Raw genomic sequence first — 15353 nt, 5'->3', positions numbered from 1 at the left:
ACTTAAGATTAAGAGGTAATACCAAGTGGTTCCTACAAGTATTTCTTGAGTCAAAGTGGTTGCTTATTTGATTGTATAGGGTGTCCACTCTTCACCACATTTGGGCCTTGTGCCAAAGTGGTGGAGAGTTGATATTATGTCATGGGGTAGCTCACTTTAGCCAAGGGGTGAAGAGTTGATATTATATCTTCCTCTATAATACATTCTAAAGCATTTTCCTTTTGGTTGAAGTAAACGCCATTTTCGCAAATAGTCATATGGAGATCCGTCTTGTGTTCGATTGACATCAAATTTGATGACCTTTTATCTTCCATGTATACAGACTTAACTACAGGGCCACATGTCAAAGCTCACTCCAGAATCCTGACGGTTGCGTCTAAGCTTGCTTATGCCTCAACTTCGAAATTACAGTCTTCTCAATGTGTTGGATGATGCACTATCATCCATGGTCGCATCATGACACTTGCCTTGGCACAATGGGCACCGGTTACAACCAATTCTCTTCTTAGAAGAGTTACCACTCTCAAAATTGTTGAATAATTATCAATCTTGACCTTTTTTTTTTTTAAAACGATTTCCAAATTAGGACTTCAATTTTAACCACATACATACAGGTACTGCTTCCTAAGAGAATATTAAGATATTGGAAAGAGATAGTTGTTCATAAGCTTCCTAAGAGAATATTAAGATATTGGAAAGAGAAGTAGTTGTTCATAACTACCCTATAATGCGAGCAAAGAGCCTTGATGGTACCCCAAGTTGGTCAAACAAAAACTAGCCAAAAGCGAAACCATTTTTTGGTGCTGCCTGTCAATCATAATCGTCGAAATCATCGAATTTCAACGTTCTTCACAAAATTGTCGAAAAATTATCGACCATATCTCAAACAACCCAACCAGGGTCCCAAATTATGGTTCTAGTTTTAACCCCGTACGAACATTGCTATAGGTCTCTCACGATTTAAAGAAACAGTTTTTTTCCCGACATATATATATAATAAATGAAGTGTTGCTCATCAGGCTATGCAAGGCTCAGTCTCATTCAAAGAAAAGAACAGAACAATCGAAGGATTGCGAGGGGCTGAATCAAACATTTTATATACCCAACACAAAACAGAATTCGCATTCTTTGATTCCTAAATGAAAACCGAAATTTCAGTTCAATATCAGAGCGCAGTAACAGAGCAGTTAATCACGATTAGCAGCCAATAAAATTTCTGTAAGAATCTGCAACTTTTATAGCTATCACAGAACAAAACAATTCTGCACATTCTGCTTCCACAAATACTTCTACCAGCTTAACTTCATACGTACAAACTAAGCAATCTTCTGTAGTCAGACATCAAGTATTAAGAAAATTTGACAGCTACGATACGAACAAAAGGGAAACCGAAAAGAGAGTTAAGAGAAACAGCCTGATGAGTTTCTGCAACCTATCAAAACTCAGTTGTCAGCAAATGCAAGTGTGTCGGACCATCAACCCTGGATACTGAATTTGACTGTTCTCAGAACTGGGGACGTCAAAGGTTTCATATACCGAGAAAAATTTCCATCAAATTAGTGCGATTGTGATTCGAGAAGTATGTTTGTCGCAATGTTAATGTCATTTCCAGCATGCACAAGGGCCTGCCTCGCTGAGTTTCTGTCGAACCCCATCGAAACAAGGGTGGCAATGGAGTCCTCTGGTGGTTCTGTGGCAGTTGGCACAGGAGGATGGCTCCTCTAAAGTAGGACAAGAGAAAGCAAACCAGTTTAGAGGACATAGCATCAAACTTACAATACCAACATTAGCTATACAGATTATTCAATGGATTATGCCAACATTAGCAATACCAACATTCTTGTAAATACCAAGGCACAGTAAGTTCATGCTTAATCGTTTAGCTTATCAAAATGTGTTTAAACTAACAGCAAATAGAAGCATTCGTCAAATGTACTAACCTCAACCTGGCGGCCCACGAAAGATGGCATGTTTCCTCTAACATCTCTAGTTGGGGCTGCTGGAGGATTTCCCGCGGATGGCAAAGAAAACCGTGAAAAAAATGAACTGACGAACTCTGGAAACTGTAAGAGCCGACGAAAATACAATAATCAATCAGAATATTGAAGACAAGACATCAAAATAGCAGTTAGATCCTCGATCAAGTTAGAAGCATCCAAGTGTAACAATTCCATTCGAAATTTTAAAAATAGGAACAAATTATTGTTGGAAGACATAACCTGATGGCTGATGATGGTAGCTAATCAAAAACTCAATACAAGAGAACTCATAAATTAATCATAAGAATCTTGGATATGCATGCAGAGTTAGAATTTCACTTTTGATCCTCTAAAATAGTTTAAATTGTGATTATCAAACAAAAAAAAAAAAAAAAAAAACAACAAGCCATAAACCACCTAAACCTGTGTTTAATTTCCACAGTTTGCACAGATACCAAAAGCCTAAACTACAATCTAAAATAACAGAATTAAAATTTCAGAAAGAAAACTAAGGAAACAATTTGATTATGCAAATTTTGAATTTAACCTTGGCCTTGCGGATGCCAAATACATTCAAACGATATAAGGAACCAGCAAGAATTCCGCATATCCCTGGTAAGATGGATCTTCTCCACGAGGACAGTAGGAGCTGGCAACATCAACAATAAAACTAGATTAGACAGCAAATAAAGTAAAGCAGGTATCACAAAAAGTAGAAATCAAACAGTCCTTAACCTGAAGACCAGCCAGATATATGAAAGACTTGTCAGAGAAACGAACTCCAAATACACGGAACCGAGTTGAAACAGGAATATCAAAGAAGAAGGGTACAAAGGAAGCAAATAGAAGACCATAAGGTCCAGAAGTAACTAGATTCGCTGCAGGATCTGCTCAAAAAGAATGAAATATAAATATTAACCAAGTGAAAATCATAAGAACATAACTTCTGATTCTGAATCTAAGATACAACAGAATGAACTCCTATGTTAACAAGATGGCATAAAATCAACGGTCAGTCTCATATTGCAAAAAGTAATTTGGATAATGATATCATGAATCACTCCTCTAATTTTAGAAGCAAGAACCACAAAGATAGCTTCATATGACCATGAGAAAGGCTAAAGAAATGAAGTCCCCAACCTAGATGAAATCTGTTCTTCAAGGAATGAGGCATTAACACCCGCTTCAATGTCCATGTGTTTTTCAAATTCAAATAACATCTACAAATAACTTCAACCACTCCAATAAACCTTTATAAATTTTCCAATAAACCTTTATAAATTTTCCAATAAACCATCCAGGCAAAGGCTTGGCTAAGCTGGCTGTTTTCCTTATTTTATTTTCAGAGAATAACATATCTCTATTGCAAGGGAGAAAAGCTTATGTAAAACCCCCAAGTAAGGTTAAGATACTTGGGTAAGTTTAAGGGCCCAAATAAGAGATTTTCAAAACCCTAACAAAGGATTATAAACATTCAAGGTCTTTGGAAAAGGTTTGGAAAGAAAAAGCAAAAGCATAAATGGCAAAAAGATCATTTTTTCAATTTTTAAATAACTTTTTGGATTTTTAATTTCTTAGGGAGAAGGAATTTCAAAGGGCTCAAGAAAGGAAAATGACAAAAAAGGGGTAAAGTTTTAGAAAAAGTTTGAATTTTCAGAATAAAATATTTAAAAAATGACAAATTACAAAAATGCCCCTATACAAGTTATTTACGAAAATACCCCTACGCCGAATCTAAACCCAGATTTTGTGTTCAGAACGAGTCAACTGGACAAAATCATCAGCATCTTCAAATCTAATGGTTGGATCGAGCTAAAAATTCAGTATGTTCAAGAAGACTCGAAGTACTTTAGATCCAACGACCATAATTCAAAACTAAGGTTAATAGCACCCTCATCGGAGAAGATATTTCCAACAAGAACTATAGAAACTTCAAGTTTTAAAATCAAATATGTTTTGGACAATTCAAGGTCAGTCAAGGCCTCATCTATATGAAGTTTTGGACAATGTTTTGAGACAAGAATCGAGTAACGAGAATTCCTAAAACTTGAGTTTGATGCTTTTGGATTATGGGTTTTGTTGCTCTCGAGTTTTCCAAAGTTTAGGAGCTATACTCCTTCAAACCAATTCCTACAACTTCTAAACGAATCCCCCAACAAGTTTCATGAAGGATTCGAGAGCTAAAAGTGGTCCACATCCCCCCATTTGAGTATCCATGGTCGTAAGGAAGGAAATTTATTAAAATTCAATTGGAGACCACGGGCAAATGTTATCAAAAATCATGATCAGGGTGTGTTATAAGCTTCATGTTACACTTAGGGATGAACCTTGATTTTTAAGTAGAAAGCTACCCAAACTCAATGAACTCTAGGTTCAACCTTGATTTTTAAGTCATCTAAATGTTACCTCATGATAAGCTTTAAGGATAGCTTTTTGTTTTTAAGTAACCAGGAGGCTACCCTAACTCAAGAAGAACTCAAAATTAGCATTTAATTTTCAGAGGAAGCTCGAAAGGGATCACATGTCTTCTTCCCCTTGGGGAAGAAGATGATGACGTGGCCGATACAATTGAACCGGCTATAGCCAACCGAAATTTTGATCTTCTCACAGTTTTTCTCAAAATTAAACCCCTTCCAGACGGATTCTCAAGAAATTCTTGATGGTTCCAAAAAATAAACTAAAAAATAGATCTACTAAAGAAAATTTGAAGTAATTCAGATACGGAAAGCTTGAGATCATAGGACCCGAGCGTCGACGATAGGGTAAGCAACCAATCTGGACATTTCTTAAAAAATACTTGATGGTTCAAAAAACTAAACTAAAAAATGGATCTACCCAAGAAAATTTGAAGTAATTCAGATATCGAAAGCTTGAGATTATACAACCCGAGTGTCAATGATAGGGTAAGCAACCAATGTAGACATTACTTAAGAAATACTTGTAAGAATCACTTGGACTTCAATATGAACCTTAAGTATGATTTAAAGGAATATGGAAGAAATAAGCAAAGAACCATGAGCTAAGGACCTAAACAGAGCGTTTTGCTCGAGAATCAAGTAACGTTGAAATAACCCACTAAACAAACTTCGCTTCTCATAAAATTTTAATACTAGGCATAATACGACACATTAACGTTATATATGAAATTTAGTAGTCGTGGGATAAAGTTAAGTAGCTACACCAAGTAACGATACAAATTAACCATAATGCCCCCATGGTAAACTACCTCTAGTTCATGACCCAAATGACCTCCAAACTATATAAGAGGCCTTATTTTATATCGTTTAAGGATTATACAAACTTTTAGAACCATTGAAGCAAGAACCAAATTTAAGATGCAATAATGCCCCTAAGGTTCTTTTAAGACATACACCAATGCACAAATAACCTCCAAATGACTTAAGATTTTAAGTTAAAGCCTATGTGTAAACATGAAAGATCACCTAAGTTTGGATCTTTGGATCAAGTATAGAACCTACACCATGTTAGGGGTATAAGTTAAAGGCTCAAGCCCCTAATGGTTAAACCCTAAGATTTATGCCCGTAAATGATTCCAATGGGCCTAGAAGATGAATATGACTTGTACTCACTTTAGGGTTTTGAATGTTATCAAGAATCATGATCAGGGTGTGTTATAAGCTTCATGTTACAACACACCCTTCATGTTACACTTAGGGATGAACCTTGATTTTTAAGTAGAAAGCTACCCGAACTCAAGATGAACTCTAGGTTCATCCTTGTTACCTCATGATAAGCTTTAAGGATAGCTCTTTGTTTTTAAGTAACCAGGAGGCTACCCTAACTCAAGAAGAGCTCAAAATTAGCCCTTAATTTTCAAGTAACCAGGATGCTATCTCAGGTTAAGCTTTAGGACACTTCTTGGTTTTTAAGTAACAATGAGGCTACTCAAACTCAAGATGAGCTCAAGGTTAACCCTTGATTTTTAAGTAATCAGGAAGCTACCTCATAATAAGTTTTAGGTAGTTTTTGATTTTTAAGTAATCAATATGCTACCCAAAGGTCATGATTCAAGTAAGCTTTAGGTAGCATTTGATTAAGTAATCAATATATTACCTTACGGCCATGAATCAAGACAAGTTACTACACACCAATGTCCTAGCACTATATAAACCCCAAGTCCCTTAAGATAGGACGAGGCTGGATACCACTCAAGAGACAAGAATCAAAGACAAGAACCAAGAACAAGAACTAAGGACATGAACAAGAATTAAGATAAAAAACTAAGAACAAAAGGATAAGAACTAGAACATGGACCAAGATCCGAGTTACGAGATCTAAGAATCGAGAACCTCAAAACTAAGGTTCTTAGATCAAAGTTAAGATTAAAAATTCAAAACCCAAGACCAAGGCCCTTGGATTAGATCATAATAAAAACTCAAAACCCAAGAACAGACTCTAAGCACCTAAAATCTCAGACCAAGAACAAGAATATGACAAGTTAGAATGTGATACACTAGCACACCTTAAGGACACAATTAAGAACCTATAAGTAGGCTACTTACAAAGTCTTTGTACTCATTCAAGTTCTCTAATGTTCGAAAGTAACAAAGAGCTGATCGAGGATGGAATCGGAGCTGGAGCATGTGCCATACAGAGTGGCACTGTGTTAACATTTTACGTTGTTTTGTTCTACCAGGTCCAATGTATTCAAACTTTAATGGGATTACACAAATATCCTTCGACACCCCTCTCAAGCTGAGTAATAGATATCATTCATCCTCAACTTGAATTGGATAGGTTCATGTCCAATATTCTTTGCATGACTTCAACTTCGAGGCATGATTCAATGGTAGCTATGAAGGCTTTAAATAAACTTGTTAGCAGTAGCTATGAAGGTTTCAAATAAATTTGTCAACCGGCTATCCAAAGGATTATAAAAAACATTTTCAACTGGCTATAAGGTAGCTTAAGCGGTTATTAAACAAGGAGAAGTGACTTTACACCAACTAAGAACCGTGTAAGTAACACAAGAAGAAAAAAAAAAATCGAAGTCTTGAATCGTATTGGAGAAAATGAGAGAATTCCTTTCGAGCCATAACAGCCAAAGGAAGGCCCTTGTGTAGTTAAGCCAAAGAGTCTCCTTTCATTCTTGAACAAATGACCAAGGAGGACAATACTAAGTAGAGCCCGAATATTTGTCGGAGGAGTGACTGACCAACCAAAACTTTGGGAGATAAATTCCCAATAAAATCAAGCAAAGGAACACAAAATGGGAGGAGATTGTGAGTTCCGGACCCTTGTACACATAATGCAGCATGAGGGTGATAGAGAGATGCCCGGAGTTCTTCTTTGCAGCTTATCCTGTGTATTGAGACAAACATGGCTAAGTTCCCAAGGGAAAAACTTTAATGTTTTGGGATATTTTCCAGCCAAATCATCTTATACAATGCTTCTGTGCCTTGGATACCTGCAGTGGACTGTGTTTCGGCCAAAGATTTAGTGAAGAAACCATTATGATATAAATTCCAAACCCAAACGTCAGCTCTTTCAGCGAGCATAATATTAGCAAACATGTGCGAAAGCCTAGCCCACTCATTGGTTTAAGACTCTGTAAGGTGTCTTCTGAGATTGAGGTCCCATGATGCTTATTCAGAATGCCAGAGGTCAAAGATGACAGCATCTTTGTTAAGAGATAGAGCAAAAAATGATGGAAAATCATCCTCAAAGCCTGTTTCCAATCCAAAAATCAGTTAAGAAACAAGTATTTCCCCCAGTGCCAACCTTTAAAAGTGATGTTGCTGTAAACTGTACTTTTAAAGCAATCACTATGTTTCCAGTGACCCTTGGAAGATACGATGGAGGAAAACCCAGGTTGTTGGTCGAAGTGAACCGAACCATATTTATAAGCAATCACTTTTCTCTACAAAGCTCCCTTTTCATTGTAAAATCTCCAAATCCACTTAGCCAAGAGAAACTTGTTTTAATGTTGGATGCTAATGATGCCAAAACCATCTTCATCAATAGGCCGGGTGAGCTTATCCCATTTAAGTAGTGGAAACCAGTTTTATCTTTGTAGCCTTTCCATACAAAGTTGCAAACAAATCTTCAAGCATCTCTTAAATTTCATGGGGTATAGAGAAAATTGATAAATAATAGATGGAGAGATGGGGCAACGTGGATTGTAGAAGGGTGAGACAGCCACCCTTTGAAATGTGGGAATGGCCCCAATCATTGAGGCACTTTTCAATCTTTTCAACAATGGGAGTCGAAAAGAAGAAGATTTCGGTTTGTCATTGAGAGGCAATCCCAGATAAGTAGTCGGCAAAGTAGCTTCTTTGCACCCATAATGAAAAGAAATAGATGATAACATAGGAGATTCGATGCACACTCCCAAGATTTCAGACTTATGCACATTATCGTTTAAACCCGATGCGTGTTCAAAGGATCTTCAAAGGACTTGATGGTAGCAAATAGGTTATCAATAGAGGACACGACTGGTGAAGGGAAGAGAATTGATATGAACCACGACCAAGGAATTTCCATACCCCAAGGTCCAATTACAAGGACGAGAGCCAAGAAGCTACAACAAACCTTGTACACTTGTATTCAAGCTATGGTGAGCTCATCAAAGGAAATTCTAAAAGACGTTGGAGACCTCCCTTATATGTTGTGCAAAGTTGAGCTTCAAGAAAGAGATGCATTAAATGCACTTTAAGTTGCATTTAATGAACTCAGCTAAATTTATGGAACTAGTCCAAGGATGACTAAAAAGCACATTTCATTTATTGCACTATTTAATTATAGTTTAAATATTCGTTTGTCATATTTAAGCTAGTTCTTAATATAGGAGTTAGGTTATATTGTAACCCACATAGGTTACCATATTCCACCATTAACTAGCCATTTTAACAAGAAGGTTATGGGTATTTCTCATTTACTAGCCAATTTAATTTGAGAGTTATGTGTCACATAGGTTAAGGTTGTAAAGGCTATATAAAGCCTTCTTTTCTTTGATTAGAGACATCACATTTTGGAATTAAAAAGAATAGAATTTCTATTTTTAGCTTTGTTGAGAGCTAAGATTTTCTTTGCAAATTCTTGTGTATAGAACTTGCATGCTAGAGTGATTCAAGTGGTATTGATCAAACCTCTTGTGGAGTGATCTGAATCACGAGTTTAAAAACAAGTTTTCTTTACTCTTGATCTTGATCATCAAGGTAATCCGTTCCATACTTTCCCTTGGGTAATCTCTACTATAGTGTCCTACCCCTTGACATCTCCAACACTTTAAATCCCTATTTTGAACCTTAAACTTTTCTACTTTTTCTTTCCCTATTCTAGAACTCTCAAGCTAAATTTGAGAAAGGTGAGAGTTCTAGAACAGGGAAAGAAACAGTAGAAAAGTCTAATGTTCGAAATAGGGATTTAAAGTGTTGGAGATGTCAAGGGGTAGGACACTATAGTAGAAATTACCTAAGGGAAAGTATGGAACGGATTACCTTGATGATCAAGATCAAGAGTAAAGAAAACTCGTTTCTAAACTCGTGATTCGAATCACTCCACAAGAAATTTGATCAATACCACTTGAATGACTCTAGCGTGCAAATTCTAAACACAAGAATTTGCAAAGAAAATCTTAGCTCTCAACAAAGCTAAAAAATCTAAATTCTATTCTTTTTAATTCCAAGATGTGATGTCTCTAATCAAAGAAAAGAAGGCTTTATATAGCCTTTACAACTTTAACCTATGTAAAACATAATTCCCAAAATAAATTGGCTAGTAAATGAGAAATACTCATAACCTCCATATTAAAATGGCTAGTTAATGGTGGAATATGGTAACCTATGTGGTTACAATATAACCTTAACTCCTATATTAAAAACAAGCTTAAATATGACAAACAGATATTTAAATTATAATTAAATAGTGCAATGAATGAAATGTGCTTATTAGTCATCCTTAGACTAGTTCCATAAATTTAGTTGAGTTCATTAAATGCAACTTAAAGTGCATTTAATGCATCTCTTTCTTGAAGCTAACTTTGCACCACATATAAGGGAGGTCTAGAATTTCCTTTGATGAGCTCACCATAGCTTGAATATAAGCGTACAAGGTTTGTTGTAGCTTCTTGGCTCTCGTCCTTGTAATTGGACCTTGAGGTATGGAAATTCCTTGGTCGTGGTTCATATCAAGAATGGTGTGGTCCACAAAAAAGAAGGTGATAGAAATGAATAATGGATGGAACCAAAGGTGTCGAAGGAAGAAAGTGAGGCAACAAAACTAAGATCTCCAAATCCGTCAAAAGGCTAGACTTCAATTTCTTAATGGAAGAATCGGGCAGAACCATAAGAAAAACGCTACGAAAAGCCTACTTTGAAGATTATAAGTCTACCCCTACTATCACAGAGTTACCAACTGAATCATACACGTGGAAGTGCTCCAAGGGGATAGTATGCATGAGTTATGTGCTCTCATGGCTTTCAACTGACGGATCTGTTGACAAAAGAAATTCATAGCTAACTCAAATTTATTCAGAGCCTTCATAGCTACCCTTGACAAATTTATTCGAAGCCTTCATAGCTACCATTGACAAATTTATTCGGTGCCTTCATAGCGATTGTTGACATATTTATTTAGGGCTTCATAGCTACCGTTGACATATTTATTTGGGGCCTTCATAGCTACCATTGACAAATTTACTCTAAGCTTTCATAACTACCATTGAAAAATTTATTTAGAGCCTTCATAATTACCGTTGAAGTCATGCCTTGACGTTGAAGTTGAGTTGTCAAAGTCGTGCGATCAATATTGCACATAAACCTATTATCTAGGGATTTATTTAGATTACCTAGTATCTAGGAAATTTAGATTACCTATCAATTTGGATTTAGTCAATATTTCCCTATAAAAGAAACGGTTAATTCTTAAAAAAAAAAATTAAAAAAAAAAAGACTTGCAACAAAAACCAATTATAAAGTTTTAGAACTTGACACAAGCTAATGTATAATCAAACTTCATCTCATCTTAGCCAAGATATGTACCAGACCATTACAAACATTCTCAATGATTAGATATATCCTTCTATAAGAAGACACTTAAGTTCTTCAGAGTGGATATTTCTAAAACTCATGGAGATGGTTTCTCCTAGTGGGCAGTTTTTTTGTATGCCCCTTGCTTTCTCATCTGCATTCCGACAAATCAGAAAAAATGATTTGTATCATCCGCAAACTGAAGGTGGTTGATTCTTAAGCCTTCATTGCCAATCTAAAAGTCCTTTACCTGCCATTCATCTTTGACCTTTGAGAGTAGGCGACTAAGGTCATCCATTACCATTATGAAAGAAATGGGGGATAGTGGATCCCCTTGTTGAGACCCGTGTGGCATAAATATTCCCTCTCATTCTTCCATTGAGGATTATGGAAAAGACTTTAGGTGATGTGCCCCAGTGGTTTGACCAAGGATACAGTCAAGAATGCCTCCTAATATATATGTAATAACCTCGGTATCCTCTTTCTCTGGCGGCATGGAAACCAGCAGTAGCATCAACAAATGCCAAATCTCAAATACACCAAAAGAAAGACATCAAACTACACCAAATCTCAAATCTCATCCACGGCCTATTTCAACCCAAGAAGGCTCTCTGATTTCAAAGAACAGCACAAAAGCCAGCTTGCCATAAAAAACTGCCTATCAAAATGGAGAATCAGAGGCCGCTTCTTCTATTATATGTATGCTCACGGTAGGAACCAAAATTTTTCTGGAAATGACTCCACAACAAAGAAGCAAACAAAGCCATAACAAGTGGTTTAGATCTTCTAAAGGCCCCTTGCACATAAAGCACCAATTGAGGCCAAGGACAAAGTAAGGGTTCTAAAGGATAAAATCCAAGGTGTTAATAATTCTTCCTAAAGCCACCAACAAGGAAAAGAATGGAATTTCATTCTGAATTTCCTTTTCCAAAGTTAACAGAATATATGAGTAGATCCTCATTGGAAGAAAAATAAATGAGCAGCGAGAAAGAAGAAACTAAATGGTTACAAACACTTGCCAAACAAAAATCCTACAAAAATCAAGAGGCCATGCACATTCGTCACTAGGCCCAACTAACTCCCTGGCATGTTAGCTACTTGCTAAGAAGGACTTCCAGTTCTATTAACAAATTTTAGGGGAGAAAAAGTAGGGAAAGTAGAACTGTTCACATCTAGAAAATGATAGGGAAAGGGATGGACAACAAAAAAACAAAACAGTAAATGAGCATGAGATTAAAATTATGCTAGCTCCCATGCATACTAGTATATTAAACAAAAATGCATACCTTTAAGTAATGATATCGCAAGGACCTCAAAAAGTAAAGAGGTTATTATAGAGAACAAAATAAAGACCTGCATCACAATGGAATATTAATATAAATCTATTTAAGAAAAAACACATCACTACAAAAAAAAAAAAAAAAAAAAAAAAAAAACGTTTTGTTGTGATCCACTCAACTTAAAGATCATGACTGGTTGGTTCATTATGACATATTTTAATAAGATCCTGAAGCATGAATTGAATAAAAGTAAACTTACCGAGTATTTGTTGGAACCTATCTGTCTTTCAAATACTCTGAAGTAATAGAGCAGAAACAGTCCGAACATCAATTCAGGAGTAGATGAAAAGGCAAAAACTGACGTTACTAACTTCCAAATGCGAAGCTTCACAATCACATCCTGCCATAAGGATGACAATTAACTGGTCAAAAGTGTCCACCTACCAGGCAAATTAAGAGGTAACCTCTACTATGGAAAAGGGATAAAATAAGTCAAATTTAAGTCCTTCATAAAAGGAATATATGCAACAAAGATGGAATAGAGTCAAAATGATAAAAATAATAATTCTACAAGTGGATCCCTTTAGCACAGCTTATTTGAACTTGTGTCACTTCCAAACCCTTAAACAAAAACTTTCCACCTATCCTAGTAAGCTCCTCTCCAAAAGGATCTTCAGCTTCTTGTCTCCAAATCCTTAAAATCCTTAATCCAACCTCCAATATTTACAGCAACGCAGAATAACATTGGAGAAAGGAAATTCAAAAGCTGCCCATCCACCCAAATGTCTTCTCAAATTTCAATTTTATCGTTGTCCCACCATCTTAAATTCAAAAACTTCTCAAAATTAGTTCTTAGTTATTTGATGAAAGACCTCAGTGGTACCAACTAATTTCTTCCTTTTCTTTCAAAAACAACCTGCCTCTTCTATCCCAAATTTGTTGACAATAACTTTGTGTCAAATTTCCTGAATTCGTGCAAAAAACTTCATAACTATTTTTCCAATTACACTACATTCCCCTTTCTAATATGCCAGTTCTTTAACCTGCCTTTTTTGCTGGGCCGTGATGTAATATCTCATCTCAATATCTCATTAGCTGGCTTAATTAAGAACTGATTGCACTTCCTTCATTTCACAAATTAGAACTAATCCTTATTTAAATTATACTAAAAATATTACACATACAAGACTCTCAAAATGTCACGGAACGTACATTACGAATGCCTATTTGTTAAATACACTATTCAAATGCCGCATAGCCAACCACAAGGCTACTTCAAACACCCTTTCCTCCTCCAGCAACAAAGAAATTGCTTAAAGAGATATATAAAACAAACTAGAGCCTAAAATGGCAGGTGGCCATTATAATTCAGAACCAAAAATGCAGAGATCGATTTAACTAAGTCATTACAAATACACGAGGAAAAGAGGATCCCCACGTTCAATTACCAATCAATCAACTCGGCCAGTTCGATCTATAATCTTGGGGCTGAAAAAGTAGCTTCCAGTCAACAACTATACGCACAATAAGTCGCGGAATGGATAGTCAAACACTGAACCAAGCAATAAGGCTCATTCAACCGAAGAAGCCAACCTACTCTATCCCGAGATAACCAAAAAAAAAAAAAAAAGAAGGCACCAAAAAGCATCTCGCTAGTCTAAGAGAGAGAAGAGTACCTGATAGGACAAGCCAGGCTTAATTGAACGGCCTTGGATCCCAAAGAAAATGGTGAAAAGAGCGGAGGCGACGACGAAGCTCCGGGTGACAGGGGCATTGTCTGCGGACACAAAGACGAAGCAAATCGATCAAACAGGAAAGAAGAAATTGAGAAGGGAGAAAGGAGTAATATGGGTGGTTAAGCATTAGAAGAGAAGAGAGAATAGGGAATTTGAAGAGAACTCACTGAAACCAGACGGGCCGCCGTTCATCGTCTTAGAGAGGAAGCAACGACCCGCTCAGACGGTCAGAGGCTTCTCAATCTGATTCCGATTCCGATTCTGATTTCGATTTCGATTTTGATTTTGATTTTGATTTTGATTCGTTGTCTGCTGGGAAGAACTTGGGAGTGGAACTCGATTTCTCTTCCGCCTTTCGGTTGGAAACAACTATTTCAATTCCTTTTCCTTTTCCTTGGGAGTTCTCCACATGTTCTACTAATTCCCCACCATACATAAATGTAAATATTTTATAAGCTAATAACATATATATGCTTTCACAATATTTAATTACAATATTTAATTATAACATATTTCAAGTTCAAATCCCTAAGTCATACTACCCGTCTGATTTGCTTCAAGATCTCGAATGGTCCAATGAAACGTTAGCTTAACTTCTTTTCACTCTCGAACCTGAGAACACCCTTTATTGGTATTACCTTTAAGAATACTTTTGTCTCTCGACTTGAACTCTAGATCTCTACACCTCACATCAACATAACTTTTTTGCCTACTTTAGGCTGCACGCATTCGAGCTCTTTATCTTTTGTGTAGCCTCATTATTCACTTTGGACTAGGTTTGGATACGACAAGCACACCGTGGATCGATATTTTTTCTCCATACAAATCCTCAAAAGATGTCATGTCAATCATGGCTTGATAATTGTCGTTAAACGTGAACTCTGGAGATGGAAGTGAATGTCCTAACTACCTAAAAAATTTAACATACAAGCCCACAACATATCTTCTAGAGTCTACTTTAGACGTTCAGTTTGCCCATCTATCTGTGGGTGGAACATCATACTAACAATGTCGATTTAATGTTTTTTCAATACTTCAAGGTGAAGTAAGGATCTCAATCTGACACGATAAATATTGGTACTCCGTGCAATCTTACCACTTCTTTAGGTACCATTGAGCCAATTTATTCCTCGAATAGGTAGATTTTCTGATACAATAACGGTAACTGGTTCAATCTTAGAAACCTAATAAATATTTTAATATGCAAACTCCTATTCCACAAATGCTAAACAAAAAAAAAAAAACAAAAAAACAAAAAAACAAAAACAGTTTAATTTCATTCAAAATGATTCCAACTCTTGAGAATTTGATCTTACAACTGAATTAAAGAATAAGACCGAACCTCAAAACTATAAGGAATCACCCCAA

General features: G+C 36.2%; 1 protein-coding gene across 2 annotated transcripts; it reads right to left on the bottom strand.

Moving 5' to 3' along the window:
* Positions 1-1213: 1213 nt before the first annotated feature.
* On the bottom strand, positions 1214-14421 carry LOC111780443 (rhomboid-like protein 20). Of its 2 annotated transcripts, none has more exons than XM_087122410.1 (8): positions 14153-14421; positions 13926-14026; positions 12509-12649; positions 12256-12322; positions 2715-2869; positions 2527-2628; positions 1941-2063; positions 1214-1721 (listed from the first exon to the last, which is right to left on the bottom strand). In XM_087122410.1, the coding sequence occupies exons 1-8, from the start codon at positions 14175-14177 to the stop codon at positions 1557-1559; spliced, it is 879 nt and encodes a 292-aa protein (XP_086978536.1). In that variant the 5' UTR covers positions 14178-14421; the 3' UTR covers positions 1214-1556. The 2 variants fall into 2 exon arrangements, with proteins under 2 accessions (XP_086978536.1, XP_023516629.2); XM_023660861.2 differs by having other exon boundaries at positions 2715-2866.
* Between the last annotated feature and the right edge of the window lie 932 nt (positions 14422-15353).

This window comes from Cucurbita pepo, chromosome 3, assembly GCF_057944985.1.
Source record: "Cucurbita pepo subsp. pepo isolate OVF chromosome 3, ASM5794498v1, whole genome shotgun sequence".
NCBI classification, from domain to species: Eukaryota; Viridiplantae; Streptophyta; class Magnoliopsida; order Cucurbitales; family Cucurbitaceae; genus Cucurbita; species Cucurbita pepo.
The sequence above is the reverse complement of the archived record's forward strand: the minus strand, read 5'-3'. Positions and strand labels throughout refer to the sequence as shown.